At 52.6% G+C, this 13,930-nt stretch overlaps 2 protein-coding genes across 3 annotated transcripts in view; one reads left to right on the forward strand and one right to left on the reverse strand.

The window, feature by feature from the left end:
- The window catches only part of LOC145722727 (uncharacterized), a 184,865-nt gene extending 181,660 nt beyond the window's left edge, over positions 1–3,205 (reverse strand). Inside the window, exon 1 of the mRNA XM_081826940.1 lies at positions 3,066–3,205. Within this exon, the coding sequence (XP_081683066.1) occupies positions 3,066–3,142 (77 nt within the window). The 5' untranslated portion in view covers positions 3,143–3,205. The remainder of the gene's footprint in view (positions 1–3,065) is intronic.
- A 140-nt stretch (positions 3,206–3,345) lies between these two features.
- On the forward strand, positions 3,346–13,915 carry SPRY4 (sprouty RTK signaling antagonist 4). 2 transcript variants are annotated; one of them, XM_031034693.2, is made up of 3 exons: positions 3,346–3,576; positions 5,445–5,546; positions 12,696–13,915. In XM_031034693.2, exon 3 carries the CDS (start codon positions 12,743–12,745, stop codon positions 13,640–13,642), a length of 900 nt encoding a protein of 299 aa, XP_030890553.1. In that variant the 5' UTR covers positions 3,346–3,576; positions 5,445–5,546; positions 12,696–12,742; the 3' UTR covers positions 13,643–13,915. The 2 variants fall into 2 exon arrangements, with proteins under 2 accessions (XP_030890553.1, XP_006739536.1); XM_006739473.3 differs by lacking the exon at positions 5,445–5,546 and having other exon boundaries at positions 3,349–3,576.
- The last annotated feature ends 15 nt before the right edge of the window (positions 13,916–13,930 follow it).

Below are 13,930 nucleotides of genomic sequence, written 5' to 3' on the forward strand. Positions count from 1 at the left end.
TTGACAAAGAGGGAGAGTAAGACCCAGAACACAGCTTTTTAAAGCAACAGTCCATATGAAAACATGCTGAGCACAGGCATGGCACACAGTAAGTGTTTCATGAATGTCTGTCATTCAGTTGGAATTCCTGCCTCTCCTAACACTAACTCAGCTTCTAGGTCTTGGCAGAGCCAGGGGCTTAACAAGAGGGCCAAGCCCAGAAGTGAACCCCCTCGCCTCCCCTGGCCATGATCTGGTAGGGGTGAAGATGTTTACATTGAAATTGGGGTGAGAGGACTGTAATTAGCACAAGCAGGATCACAGGGCCGTTAGCATCTGCCTCTAACATAAAAGTTATACCTGGGCAGGAGACAGCCCCTTAGGAGTAAACAAAGTCAGATGAAGTAGAAGAGAAAAAAAAGCACAGGCCTACAGGCCACCCAATCCGAAATAACAAATATGGCACCGTCAGCCTGTCAGGAGCAAACATCCTGCATTCCCCTGTCACTCTGTCCCCTCACCCCCAGCCACCAGCCTCTGGGCTGCTACAGAGGTTTAGAACACAAACCAGAATATGTCATGACGCTGCTTGAAACCCTTGAGGGGATAATATCTGAACTCCTCACCAGGCCAACTTCCACCTTGTTTGCCAAGCTGTGGCCGCAGAGGCCTACCATCAGCACTTCCACGTCAGGTTCCCACACAGGGCTTCCACCCAGGCTCCCTCAGCCCCACCTGTCTCCTCAACCTCCCTCAGGCTCATGGCTTCTCAGATTTCAGGTCTCGACTCAGACCCCCTCCCAGCACTTAGCACAGCCTCAAATTGTGAGGTCTGTCTGTCTCCTCAAAAGATAGTGAGCTTCACAAGGGCAGGGAACACGGTCTGTCTCTCACCACTGAGTCCCCAGAGTCAGGGCAGGCTCCTAACAGAATAATATGTGAATGCATGCATGCATGAATGAACACATGCACACACTTCTCATAACACTTGCTCCAAACCTCTCTTTAGGTTCCAAGTAGAGGCAGAATATAATCCTCACTTACCTCCCAGACACTCTGAATCACACTCTGCTTACAAATCAGGGGCCCTGCCCAGCCCAGGCCTGGGGGCTCCTCCATTCTCTCCACTATATCACCAGGGCTGTGGTGTCTTCATCTCATCCTTCAGTAAAGCTGAGAAAAGACCAGGAATGGAACCCCATCTATCTCTTGGCTAATTCCTCTAAATAAAGGAAACAGAACAGCAAACACACACTGCCACCACCATCTTGCTTTCCTTTGATAGTTTAGGAAGGATGTATTTACTGCCATCCTTTTAATTGTTCAAGCAAGTCCCAGAGTGAGCACTGGCTGCAAAATTACTACTCCAACTTCCCTTGTTTAATGTGCTTAAATGACTTAACAAAAGAACAGGTTTTGGGTTTGTGATGCCAAGAAGGGGTGGTAGCAAAGTAGAGAGAGTTAGGTTGCAAAGATCTGGAAAATCAGCTCTACATTTACTAGATCTTCCATTGAGCAGGTATAGGACTCTTGCCCTCAATTTCTTTCTACCTCTGACAAATGGGAATAATGATACTGAATTCAAGACTAGCAAAGGTCATCCTAAACAACTGTCCTAGTAAAGAGTTTTTCTTTTGGCTTTAAGTAAGGTCTTAGCCTTGAAAGACTGTGGTCCTCTAGGGGAGGGGGGGGTTCTGCCCCCAAGAGCTAAGTAAGTAAATCACATTGCAAAAGTACCTCTGAGTAGCAAGAAGGCATTTTAGACTGAGACTCTGTGACCCCGAGTCCTAGTCTGGGTTTGCAAAATGTCCTTCACGGCCCATCTTCAGAGCCCCAGACCCAGCTCCAGCCCAAGGCCAGACCTCTGACCTGGACTGGAAGCCTTTCATTGGCTCCTCGGCAGCCAAGCGCAGTCCTTCGGTGGTGTAGAAAGAAAAAGACAGCTCACAACCTCGCGGTCAAGCCAGAACACCAGCAAGACAAACTTACGGGGGATTCAGGCCCTGGCCTAGCTCTTATTCAGGCATCAAAGCCATCCACATCCCCTCCGCCCCCCTCCGCCCCCCCCCCCAACTCTCCTCCCCTCCCAGGCTACAGTCTCCTCCGTTCCTGGGCGGAGCTGGGCCTGCTGCTGTTGTGAGGGCTCCCAGCCTTCCCGGAGTCAGGCCTAATGGCGGGGGCTTTTCTTTTCAACAGCCTGGGCTGATGCGATATCCCCCACCCCACACAGCATCATTAACTGCAAAGAAAGATCCCTGGCCCTTTCCATTTCCTCTGCGGCTTCAGTACCCTGTTGTTATTTAATCCCAAGGCCACTCCCGCAGCATCCTCTGCTAGGCCGACTCCACCCATCCACCTGGCTAATTCTGGGCTGTTCCCGCTTCCCCGGAGGGTAGCTGATGGGGGTGAGTGGGGATAGGCTCCCACCGCAGCAAAGGGCAGTGGCCTTCGGTGGACAGAGGCTCCTCAGGCCCGCGTCCCGTGAGAGTTGGGAAACGCAAAGGGGTGCAGAGGGGAGCAGCTAGTCTGGGCAGCCTAGGGCGGGCAGGCGCCAGGGCACTGAGGACATTACACTGGGGTATGGCGGGGGGTAAGTGGCGCTGTGAGGCTAGAGCCCGGCCTCTAGCTGAGCTGCCAGCGTCTGCCCGGGGACAGGGGGTACTAGAGATGGAAGAGGCCTAGGCCCTGTCGCTGTCCACACCCAAGAAATGGTGGAGTGGGGGTGGGGTGGTCTGTACTCACTCAAGGAAGAATCTGTCTTAGGAATGGAACCAGATTCATTCAAGCAACCCCCACAATGCCCTTCCTTGCTATGGACATTTGACATTTTCTTAATTTTTGGTAAGCGCAGCTTCAAGACCCCTCCCCCCGACGCCCCTAGGCTAGAGAAAGATAAGGACCCCCGTAGGGGTCTTCCCGTCTCCCGCCCCGCCCCCCACCCCTGCGGCGGGTCGAGATCCCTAGATCTAGCTGACTCCTCCCCACCCAGCACTCGACCCAGGATTCAGAGGCTGCAGTGCCCCCCGCCCCCCAACGACACTGACGGTTCCTGCCCAGGCCCGCAGTGGCGTGAAGGTGGCCTTTACCTCCTCTCGCAGGCTGGGAGGGGGTACAGCCCGCGCAGCTGAGCCAGCTGCAGCAGTCGCCGCCGCCCTCCATTCATTAAAAAAAAAAAAAGACAACAACAACCTCCACCCCTTTTTGTAAAAGAACGACGGCCTCTGGAGGAGCTAGAGTCAGCCCCAGCAATCAGGGGTTAAGTTCTTTTCCGGCCCCCCATTCATAAAAAAAGGAGCGCGGCGCATGCGCGCGCGGGGTCTCTTGTGCCCACCCATTCATAGAATCGTGAACGGAGCGCGTGCGCACTGGAGCTCCCTTCCCTCCCATTCATAAAAAAGCCATTTTCCCAGGCAGTGGTTGCAACACCGCCGCGGAGGCAGCGAGAGGAGCTGACAGCGCGGAGCCGGCCGTGCGGTGCGCAAGGAGTCCTATCGGTTTCTCCCGCCGACGTCTGCGTGAACAGCGGCGTCTGACCCGCCCGGGTTCGGGGATTTACACAGGCGTGGAGCAATGCTTGTGGTTCTGCGGCTCCTCAAAGTAAGTCCCTGGCCGGTTTCGGGATCCGAAAGTACCCCCTCTGAGTCGCGACACGACTCCCCCTCCGGCTGGGGCAAATGGTGCGCTATTTCTAAGCGCGCCTCAGTGTTCCTTCCCTCTCCCTGCGCCTCCTCGAGCCGCTGCGGTGTGCCGCAGCTCCCTGACGCCCTCGGCTGGGCCGGCACGGCGCCGGGGGTGTTCACAGCCTGGCACCGGAGTTTCCGACCCCGGGGCACTGCCAAGCCCGACTTCCCCACTCTGCGACTCAGAAAGCCCCGTGCGTGTCCCGGGAGTTTGCTTCTGGCCTGGTTTCTTTTCTCCTGCCACCACCCGCCTCGAGCGTTGGAATGGGAGGCTCTGGGCTCGGTCAGGAGCCACCTCTTGGGTCCGGCGGGCGCTCTTGCCCTGGGCGGCTTGCCCACCCCGGGCTCCGTGCCCACGGTGCCAGCTCTGCCCAGATCTCCCCAGCCCACTGCAGCGGCCTATGCTCGACGTAGGTTTTTCTTTTCCCTTCGGAGCCGTGACGGACTGGGTTTTCTACCCTTCTGCCTCCTCCTCGATGGTCAGCACCGAGATGGCTCGGGACTGGGCATTTCTGCTCCCTCTCTTTGGCGAGGCGGTTCCTCGCCGTCTGACCTTTGATCTGCTGCTGCATTTTATGCTGTGCATGCCTTGCAGTTGTCTTTCCCTTCCCCGGCCTCTGCAGGGCCAGAGGCCCCTCGGCCTCCTCGTGCCTCCCTTCTCCGGGCACCGAGCCGTGCCGGGCCCCGGGGCCGGGCCGCGCTGGGGCTGTGGTGGGGGCTGAAGGTGCGTTTACATAACGCCGGGCGTGTGGGAGCTGGAGAAAGAGGTTGCATGCGTAGGAGAGATAAGGTTCCCGCTTTCCCTCCTTCTTGGTGGTACCAGGTTGACATCACCGAGAAGAGAGAAATAGAGAGACGGTATGTTCTGAAAATTCTGACTCTCCAAGGCCAAAGGGGCAAAGAAGGGGGGCAAAGGCGGGTTTGGGCATCCAGGGCAGCTGGAGATTGGCTTCATCACTGGGGCCAGGGCTGTGCCCAGTTCCCCCTCTATGCAGACGATCAAAAAGCATTTAGACAGTAGCTGCTCTTGTGCAAGAAGACGATTTCTCAATTCTCTGATTGGGGCTGGGGGTTGTGGGCAGAGAAGGCAAGAGAGACGAAAATGGTTGCATGACTTGACGGCTGAGTGACGGCCAGAAAAGCAAACTGGGCCGGTGGGGCTGGATGGTGGTGATTAGAGGGGAGAGCTGCTGGCTGCCTCATTCACCAGCTGCTGGATGGGCGTCCATGTTGCCAAGGCTGGGTGAGGGCAGGAGGCTGCGTTCTGGCGCACTGAGTCTCCGGGAACCCCCAAGCATGGCTAGCGTTGAAAGGAAAGGTGTGGGTTCAGTGGGGTGCCCAGATCCAGTGGGAACCCCCACTTTCCTGCCTCCAAATCAGTGGTGTGATTCTCTCCCGTTTGGGGAGGGGCAGGAGCAAGTGCATGCCTGTCTGGTTAGCTGACCAAGGCTCTCCAATCTTTCTGATGAAAGCACACAAAGCTGGAAGGTGAAGGCCTAGAGCATTTAGGAAATACGGCCTTATCAATCTCTTAATAAGCTCAGTCTGGCCTGCAGCCCTACCCAATATTGCACTGGTGATTTCACAATGTTTAGAGTTCTCTGGATCTTCACATGAATGGAGCATAAACATCTGAATTGTTCAGTTTTTTTTCCTTTAGTCTGTGGGTGTGGGGTGGACTAGGAAAGGGAAGGCTGCAGTAGACTCTTTTAGCTCTGTTTCAGCAGAAGGGTGGGAAAGATGTAGACTTGTCCAGTGTGAAATCTAGTTTCCTCTCTTTGCCAGACCTTGGGAGCAACCTCACTTGCCAGCAGGCTTCAGACAAATCCATTAATGTGAGCAGTGCACACAATGACCAACTGAGATGCTACGTTTGGCCAGTACCTGGTAGGAGGCATTTTGATGGCATATTTCTGAAATATCCATGATGGACAAATGTTGGTCAGTTAGGTTGAGGAAGACTTTCATAAGACATCTCTTATTTTCCTTTTTTAGATTCTGAACCCAGGAGTCATTCCTCTTTTTGCGGAGTGGAAATCCTCCTCATTCCCACGACCTTTTCCAGATTACCATCATTTTGAAATGACAACATTTCCTTAAAGCTTTGGTTAGGCTTGGTGGGAGGAGACAGAACACATAGACTAGAATGATTCCTGGCTAAGCAGGACAGAAACTGGTGATCATTTGGAGCCTACAGATGCCATTTTTGTTTTAATCCTTCCAGAATAGGTATTCCACCCTCTGTCCAGCATATTTACTCACTCCTCCATCTCCATCCCCCCTCCCCCCACTCCCACTCTGGTAAACCTGACTGACTTAGTCTTTACCCAGAGGTGTGGCTGACTTGAATAACAAATGAAGGCAGCCTTTCAAAGCAAAATTCGAAAGTGAGTGATTCAAAAATAAAGGGAGGAAAAAACACTCATTAACACCTTCAGAAGTGGCCCTTGAAGGGGTACTGCTCTGCGGTTTGATACTTTGGGATAACACATGGGGACTTCCGCATCCAATTCCTGATGCTAGCCCCTTGGTGTGACATCTTCTAGCCCCAAGTGTGGGGCCCCCACGAGCATTTTTCTTTCCTCAGGCCATCCTCTTGGGTAGGACCTAGATGTTTTTACCAAGGAGGTTTGGAAAGGAGCCCCCTTTCTTTAGTCAGAGAAGTTCAGTGTTCTTAGAGCGTTAAGGCATTTAATCTGGTTCTGACTCCAGAGTGCCTGTCACGTTGTCGCTTCGGAGTTGGAAGTTCCCCTGTGAGGAAAACTTCAAGGAGTCTTGCACAAAGCTGGATTTAGGGACACGGTTGAAAAATTTGGATTTGGGATGTAGATATGAAAGTGTTCTTAAGGAAAGGGCGAATGGCAAGAGTGGAAAGGTCCCATCTCAGGGCAAAGCTGGATCTCCCTGATAGAAGGGAAAGCAGTGACCTGTTGGAATATATTTTTGGTCTTTCAAAAGAGCCAGAGGAAAAAGGTGATGAAGAGCAACATACAGAAAACTATTACTCCTTTCAGACCAAGCTAGGGGCCAGGTCAGAGCAGATGAGTAGCTAGGAAACCTCCTAAGTTTGGGCCTTAGTCTCTCCATCTGCAGAGTCGGGGAGGGGCGAAGGAAAGAAACTTCCCAAGCGGGCTGGGCTGGGCTGGGCACCTCAATGAGGACCTGGTTCTAAGGGAGCCACTTCCTACACAGGAGTTGCATGAGGTTAGAATATGGGGTATTCTTGGCTCTCAGGGGTCTGGGGCCACCCTGCGGATCGGACAGCTGACATGGCTGGGAATGTATCCGGGACATGTGGCTGGATTTAAGAGGCTCCACCATTCAGCTGTAATCGTGATTGTTCTTTCCAAGGACAGTCAGTGGAGGAAGCAAGGGCACTGGGGAGGGAGCACAGATGTGCTGGATCTAATGGAGAAGGGAAGAGGCCCTTCTGGGGCAGGTGGCCATTTACAGAAGAGTGGCTTCCCTTGTCCGGTAGTCTTTCTTTTTCTGGTTGGGAGAAGGGGGCAGTCATCTCCTGCCCCATCCCAGGAGTAAACTAAAATCTATTATTAGGAATCTATTATTAGAATCTCTTAGAAATCTCTGGTGGAGGGTGGTGAGACAAATTATCTTGGTGTCAGTGAGCGGGGCCCCTCCAGACTTTGATGTGGGCCAGGAGTTCCCAAACTGTGATTTCTAGTATCTCTTTAAGGGGATCTGAGCAGATAAACAATGAAACCAACATTTAAAGCCAGGTAGAACAGCCCAGAGCCAAGTACAGCAAGACCCTCCCCGCTAGTCCTTATGCTGGGGCTTTGGCGCTCAGCTGACTGGTTGTGGATGAGGAAGAGGAGAGGGTTGGGAACTGCTAGCTGGTAATGGCACAAAGGGATGAGAAGCAGCTGCTTTCTTTTGTGATCTCTAACGGATTATGGCCAGAGGTGAGCTCCTTAGTGCTGGTGCTGGAGAGGGGTGGGATTCTCTGACAGATCCAGCTGCATCAATGCTTTGTTCTCTGCAGAGATGCAGAGATGGTCTTCCTCAGTGGGGTGTAGGGAAGGCAGGTCCCTGGCTCTCCTCACCACCACCACCACCGCCCCCCCACCCCTGCCAAAACACCTTTTAAAGTCTTTTTGAAGTAATAAGTCATTATTTGGTTGGAGTTTAATTAACTAAACTGGGCTGTTGTCACAAAGAACCAAGTGGCAGTGGGGGGCGGGATCCCTGGCAGCCTAGAGACCTTGTCTTCTGAACTGATAAAAGGGTTAAACAACCCTTTTCCTGGGAGGACCTGCCGAGACTGAATGGAGCAGTGCAGAAATGGCCCATTCATTCAGAGCCTCTTGCCAGTCTGTCATGTGCTGACCTCTAGGTTTGAAAGCACAGCTGTTAGGTTTTCCAAGTATTTCCCAACTCCTCTTCCCAGGGTAAGTCAAGGGGGAGAGGTGGGTGGGTGGCGTGGACCTTTAACACACCCCTTGATTCTTTTCAGCCTGCCCACCTTGTGAGGTCTGCATCCTGACGCTCAGCCCCTCCCACAGGTACACAAGCCACAGACCACAGACCGCCAAGTGGCAAAGACACGAGTGTATGTGCTCTGGGCTTTGCGATATCCTGCTGATTCAGTATTCTAGGACTGGCTTCTGGCTCCCTCTTACTCAAGCCCCTCCCTCCCTTCCCCACAGACCTGGAACAGAAAGCTCCATCTGAGAATGTGCCCTAGGGACCCTTGAGTTCAGCTTTGTAGGAGAGAGGAGAGGGAATTCCCTCCCATGTCAGGACTTCCTTTAAGAGACTGCTTTGTGGTGAGATCCTACAAGTGAGACTTTAAAAAAAAACCCAAAAAACTAAAAATGAACACACTTAGTAAAGCAGCGGTGTATGAGGTGACAGAAGGGATGGTAAAGAAAACTGAATTGGAAGCCAAGGTAACTTGAGCTCTGGGCCTTCCTGTAATGACAGATTTCAACACCACCCCCCACCGCCCCCCACCAGCCTCCACTCTGCACGGTGAGAATTCCCTCAACGGGGGCGGTGGGGGGCGCAATCTGATGTAACCCCTGTCTGGCTTCATTTCCCTGCTGGTTTGGTTAAGAACCCCATGAATGGCCTGATGAGGCTCCCTGAGGGCTGGTGGCAGACTGGGGAGACTAGTAGAGTTCTTGGCGGTGAAAGTGATCGGGGCTTTCCTGCCTTCACGTGAATACCCAGACGTTACTGTAAGTCAGGACTGTGGGGTTGAGGTGGCAGGCTCTGGAGCCTTTGCTGTCTGGGTTCGAATCGTGACCTAATCACTTAGCCGCATTATGACCCTTTGTTCTTCATTTCTTCCTTGCAAAATGGGTGTTACTCTCCAAGGTGATGGTGTGAGGATTAAATGAGAAAATCGCTGAGGGCTTAGCACAGACAGCCTGACACGAAGATATGTTTCATAAATATTAGCTGCTTCCACAATTATTGTTATTTATTATGAGAAGTTGGGAGTCGAGGTAAAAGTTTCCTTTCCTTATGCTAATCCATAATAATGCCACCTAAAACTCGATAGTGGTGCTTCTCTGACTAAGTGGAGTGCTGGCTTTGTTTCTCTGTCCACAGTCTTCCAAATTGGCCATCAGTCTTCCAAAGAGCCTAAATGAGGCAAAGCCTCCTCTCCCCTATTTATATTATAAATCTCTTCCTTCCTTGCAGGGGAAGCAGAGTACATATTAAACTGCACTTAAGTTCCTCAGCATTGCTTAGGCTGGAGGCAGGGTGTGTCCCAGTGAGTAGAGATTGATCTTCTAAACCAACTGAGGGTTGGGGGTTTTTTTGAGACCTCATTTAGCTATGCTGAGGGGTTATCAAACAGGCTGCTCAGGAAGTAGTTTTTCTCGGTCAGCCAAATGAATTCTACCCTCCTGTGGAAGTCCCCGCTAATGGGGCGGTAAGGCAATGAGGCTGGAGGAGGGTTTTGAGCACAGCAGCTCTGAGCCAGCCACTGGTTTTTGCTGAGCTGGTGGCCGGAAGGAATCCGACATCAGGGTTATGATAGGGAAGATGCATTTTGGAATATGCCTGCTGGAGCCCTCTTGGATGGAGCATGTCCCAGGAGAGCTGAGTCATCATGGACCAAGCTCCCACCCCCATGTCTGGCCCCAGCTCTAAGTCCAGATGTTGACAGCTACCTCTGGAGGGTGATGGGAGCCTGCTAAGGCCAACATCCCATTGCCTGCAGGCTCTGCGCCCACCCTGACATCCTGGTGGGAATTTTCCATGAATGTGCCTTCTGATTCCAGGGCCTGTTAAAGTCCTTGAGCATTGCCCATGCCTTTTGTTTTACCCACAAAAAAATGTGGCTGTTTTGAAGAATCCCAGGAATAGAACTGGAGGAAGAAGAGTGGATAATTTTCTTCTTTCCCCTTACTTTTTCCAACAGCATGGCAAGTCGCTATCCTAGTCCTAAGAGACAAAAGCCCAACTACATGGGATAAGACCCTGAGCAGTCATGACCCAGGCTTCTGGAATAAGGGAATCACGTTGTCTTTGTCTGGGGTAGGGGTTCAGGCTGAGACACCTCTTGGCTGGTGCCAGAGAGTCTCATCCTATGCCTCCGTCAGCATTTTCCCTTCTTGTGCCCAGTCACACCTTTTCCTCCAGGCAGAGTTCCTAATCCTCGTCTGTTGACCCTAAACCCATTTCTTTTGGAGCTTTGGAGCCCCTGCAAAGAATAAGTGGGCTAAGATAGCATTCCCTAAAGTTCTGCCCCACGGTTGGCTGGATCCTTGGAAAAACTCCTCTCCATAGATGCATATTTGACATCACCCCCATCCAGCCCTGACCACAGGGTCCCTATAAGAGGCTGCCTTGGTAAATGACCATTCTTGGTGGCAGAAGTGCCAGACACTTAAGGCTAATTCTGTTACAGGGAAGTCTGCCATTTGAAGAAGATGCTCTCCTTCCCTCCGGAGGGAGTGTGGAGACGGGAGGCAGGTGTTGCCATTAGGCAGACTTTGTCCCACATGAGAAAAACCGCACAGAAGTCCCGGCATCTTTTAAGTAGGTAGAGCCATGGGAGCAAAGCCCCATGGGCATACATGCCCTGTGCAAATGGGAAATACCAGTTGACTGAGCACTGAGCCTTATGGAAAAGACTTGATGCTTTTTTTCCATTTGCAGTATAGATGAAATACAGATGAGAACCCTGTCGTAAAAGTGGGTAAAGTTCCCTTTTATCCCCTTCATGAACTCTGCATCTAGAGCTAGCTCCTTCTTTTAGACAGGTCAGAAAGCATCTATAGAAGCCCTTCCCCCAGCAATTTCACCATTTCTGATCAAATATTGTTTCCAAGTAGGGGAGTATAAATGAGTTACCCTGAATGCCTGCCCCCCCCTCCATTCCTCAGTGTAGACATTGATAAGTGTGGATGAGTTACCTGGGGCAAGGTGTCATTCCCGTGATTGGAGTACTGGGATAGACCAACTGTGTACCCAGTCTGGAGGGGCAGGGGGTTAACTGGAAATGGAAACCTGTCAACCTCCACCCTCTTCTTAGCATTACCTCTTAGGCCAGATGAACCTCACAGCAGAGGCACAGGGACCGCTCTCCTAATGAGAACCTCATTAGCATCATGAAAAGGCATTTACCAAACTCTACCCCATAACACATTTATTCAGTGGTCTGTTCTTTTTTTCTTTAAGACCATTATCTTTCCCTTCTATCCGCACCTTGTTCTGTCTCACACCCCGACTCCCTAGTGGACTCTTCCCAGAGTCTAATCTTTCTCTTGGATTCCAAATTGTGTCCCCTTGGGCAGAGGTCTTGGCCTTCTGCTGCTATTTCTTTAAATTGATCTCCAGCTGAATTCCGAATGTAAAGGTCAGCAGGCGAGGAAATGGCACTTCTAATAGAAAACAATGTGCACTTTCTAAATTTGAACCAAGTCGTTTCCGCTCTTTGATTTAAGTGACTTCCTGGGGTTCCGTGTCAGGCACTGCAGTTGAATCTCTGGCGGGATTCCAACTTAAAATTGCACTCTCTTGGTGAAATTAGAAACTGATCCAGAGTTGGCTTAGCTATTCTAGTAAATAGCATTTAGGCTGAATGTTCAGCTCAGCATTTGGAAATGGGTGATGTGAGTGCCCCTCGAGAGGATTTCCCATCCAAGTTGTCAGAAGTGCTTCTAGCCAGGGGTTATTAGCCACTGGAGGTTGCTGCTCTTAGAAGTGGTGGTACTAAGTTAATATCCTGGATGTGCAGGCATCCCATACAGCCCTTCCTTCTCTTGTGACTCTGTGAAATAAAGACTTGTTTATCCAGCTGATACACTCCATGGGAGCTTACCGGGGGTATCTGTCATGGTCACTACATCCTCAGCACAATGCCTGGCACACAGTCCTTTGGGTGTTCAGGAAATCCAAGCTGACGCTCTCTGGAATAGTGACAAGATTACTGGCAGGCAAGATGCTAGGTACTGGATAGCATTTTCTCATTTAATCCTCACAAGAACCCATTTTAGAGATGACAAAACTAAGGCATAAAGGTTACAGAACCTTACTTACGGCAACATTGCTAGGCAGGGGGTGAGAATTCAAACTTGGATCTGATTCCAGAGCCTGTGTTTATAACCACTGAGCTATCTATCTTAAAAATAGAGCATATTTCACAGCCGTTGCAAGAATGAGTTTGGTCGGGCTAGGTTTGAACTCCTGCTGAGTTCTGTGGATAGTTTTGTGTGCCTTTGGACAAGTTACTCTGAACCTTCGTTTTCTATAACTACAGAAGGGATAATCATAGTAGTTACGTTTTAGAGTGAAGCGTCAATGACGTAATATGTATGGTGCTTAGCAGAGCGTGTCGCTCATCAAGTGCTGAATAAGTGTTGTTTCTGCCACTCATTATTAATTGTTATTATTAATCATCTAAGCCTCCATGCTGGAGAGTCCACTCAGAGAATCCAGTTTCCATTTCATTTGTACTCCCGACTACCTGTTGGGAGGGGTGGGGGTGTTAACAGGCCAAGTACTGATGCCTGGAATCCACTCTCTCTTCCTTTTCCCCACCCCCCCCCCACCCAGGGCCCCTAGAAGCCTGTTCCTCTGCACAGTCCAGGACCTCCAGCCCCATGGAGCCCCCGATCCCACAGAGCGCCCCCTTGACTCCCAGCTCAGTCATGGTCCAGCCCCTACTTGACAGCCGTATGCCCCACAGCCGCCTCCAGCACCCACTCACCATCCTCCCCATCGACCAGATGAAGACCAGCCACGTGGAGAACGACTACATAGACAACCCTGGCCTGGTGCCCCCTGTTGGCCCCAAGCGGACCCGGGGCGGGGCCCCAGAGTTGGCCCCGCCACCTGCCCGCTGTGACCAGGACGTCACCCACCACTGGATCTCCTTCAGCGGGCGCCCCAGCTCCGTCAGCAGCAGCAGCAGCACGTCCTCTGACCAGCGGCTCTTAGACCACATGGCACCACCTCCCGTGGCTGATCAGGCCTCCCCGAGGGCTGTGCGCATCCAGCCCAAGGTGGTCCACTGCAAGCCCCTGGACCTCAAGGGCCCGGCGGTGCCCCCAGAGCTGGACAAGCACTTCTTGCTGTGCGAGGCCTGTGGCAAGTGTAAGTGCAAGGAGTGCGCATCCCCCCGGACACTGCCCTCCTGCTGGGTCTGCAACCAGGAATGCCTGTGCTCGGCCCAGACCCTGGTCAACTACGGCACCTGCATGTGCCTGGTGCAAGGCGTCTTCTACCACTGCACCAACGAGGACGACGAGGGCTCCTGCGCCGACCACCCGTGCTCCTGCTCGCGCTCAAACTGCTGCGCCCGCTGGTCCTTCATGGGCGCCCTGTCCCTGGTGCTGCCGTGCCTGCTCTGCTACCTGCCGGCCACCGGCTGCGTGAAGCTGGCCCAGCGCGCCTACGACCGCCTGCGCCGCCCTGGGTGCCGCTGCAAGCACACGAACAGCGTCATCTGCAAGGCGGCCGCCGGGGACGCCAAGGCCAGCAGACCCGACAAGCCCTTCTGACACTTGGGGTCGAAGCCCCCTCGCTCCCCCCTGAAAACCTGGTTCCCTTCTGACACCTGAGAAGACCACAGCGAGGCCGGAGGTTTTAGTGTCCCGAGGCTGACCTTGCCGGGCTGCCCACTCCCCACCCTCCGCTTCGGAAGCCGTGGGGACCACCGCTGCCCGCCCTCTCGCCCTCTCTTCCCCGAAGGGATGAAGAAGCACTTCGAGTTGTGTTTCGGTTTTCTTTTTCCGGGCCCTGGAACTCTGTGGCAGGGGCGTGGTGTGGCGGGGGGGGGGGGGGGGGGG

The sequence above is a fragment of the Leptonychotes weddellii genome, chromosome 7 (assembly GCF_054177405.1).
Source record: "Leptonychotes weddellii isolate Sample4059 chromosome 7, ASM5417740v2, whole genome shotgun sequence".
NCBI classification, from domain to species: domain Eukaryota; kingdom Metazoa; phylum Chordata; class Mammalia; order Carnivora; family Phocidae; genus Leptonychotes; species Leptonychotes weddellii.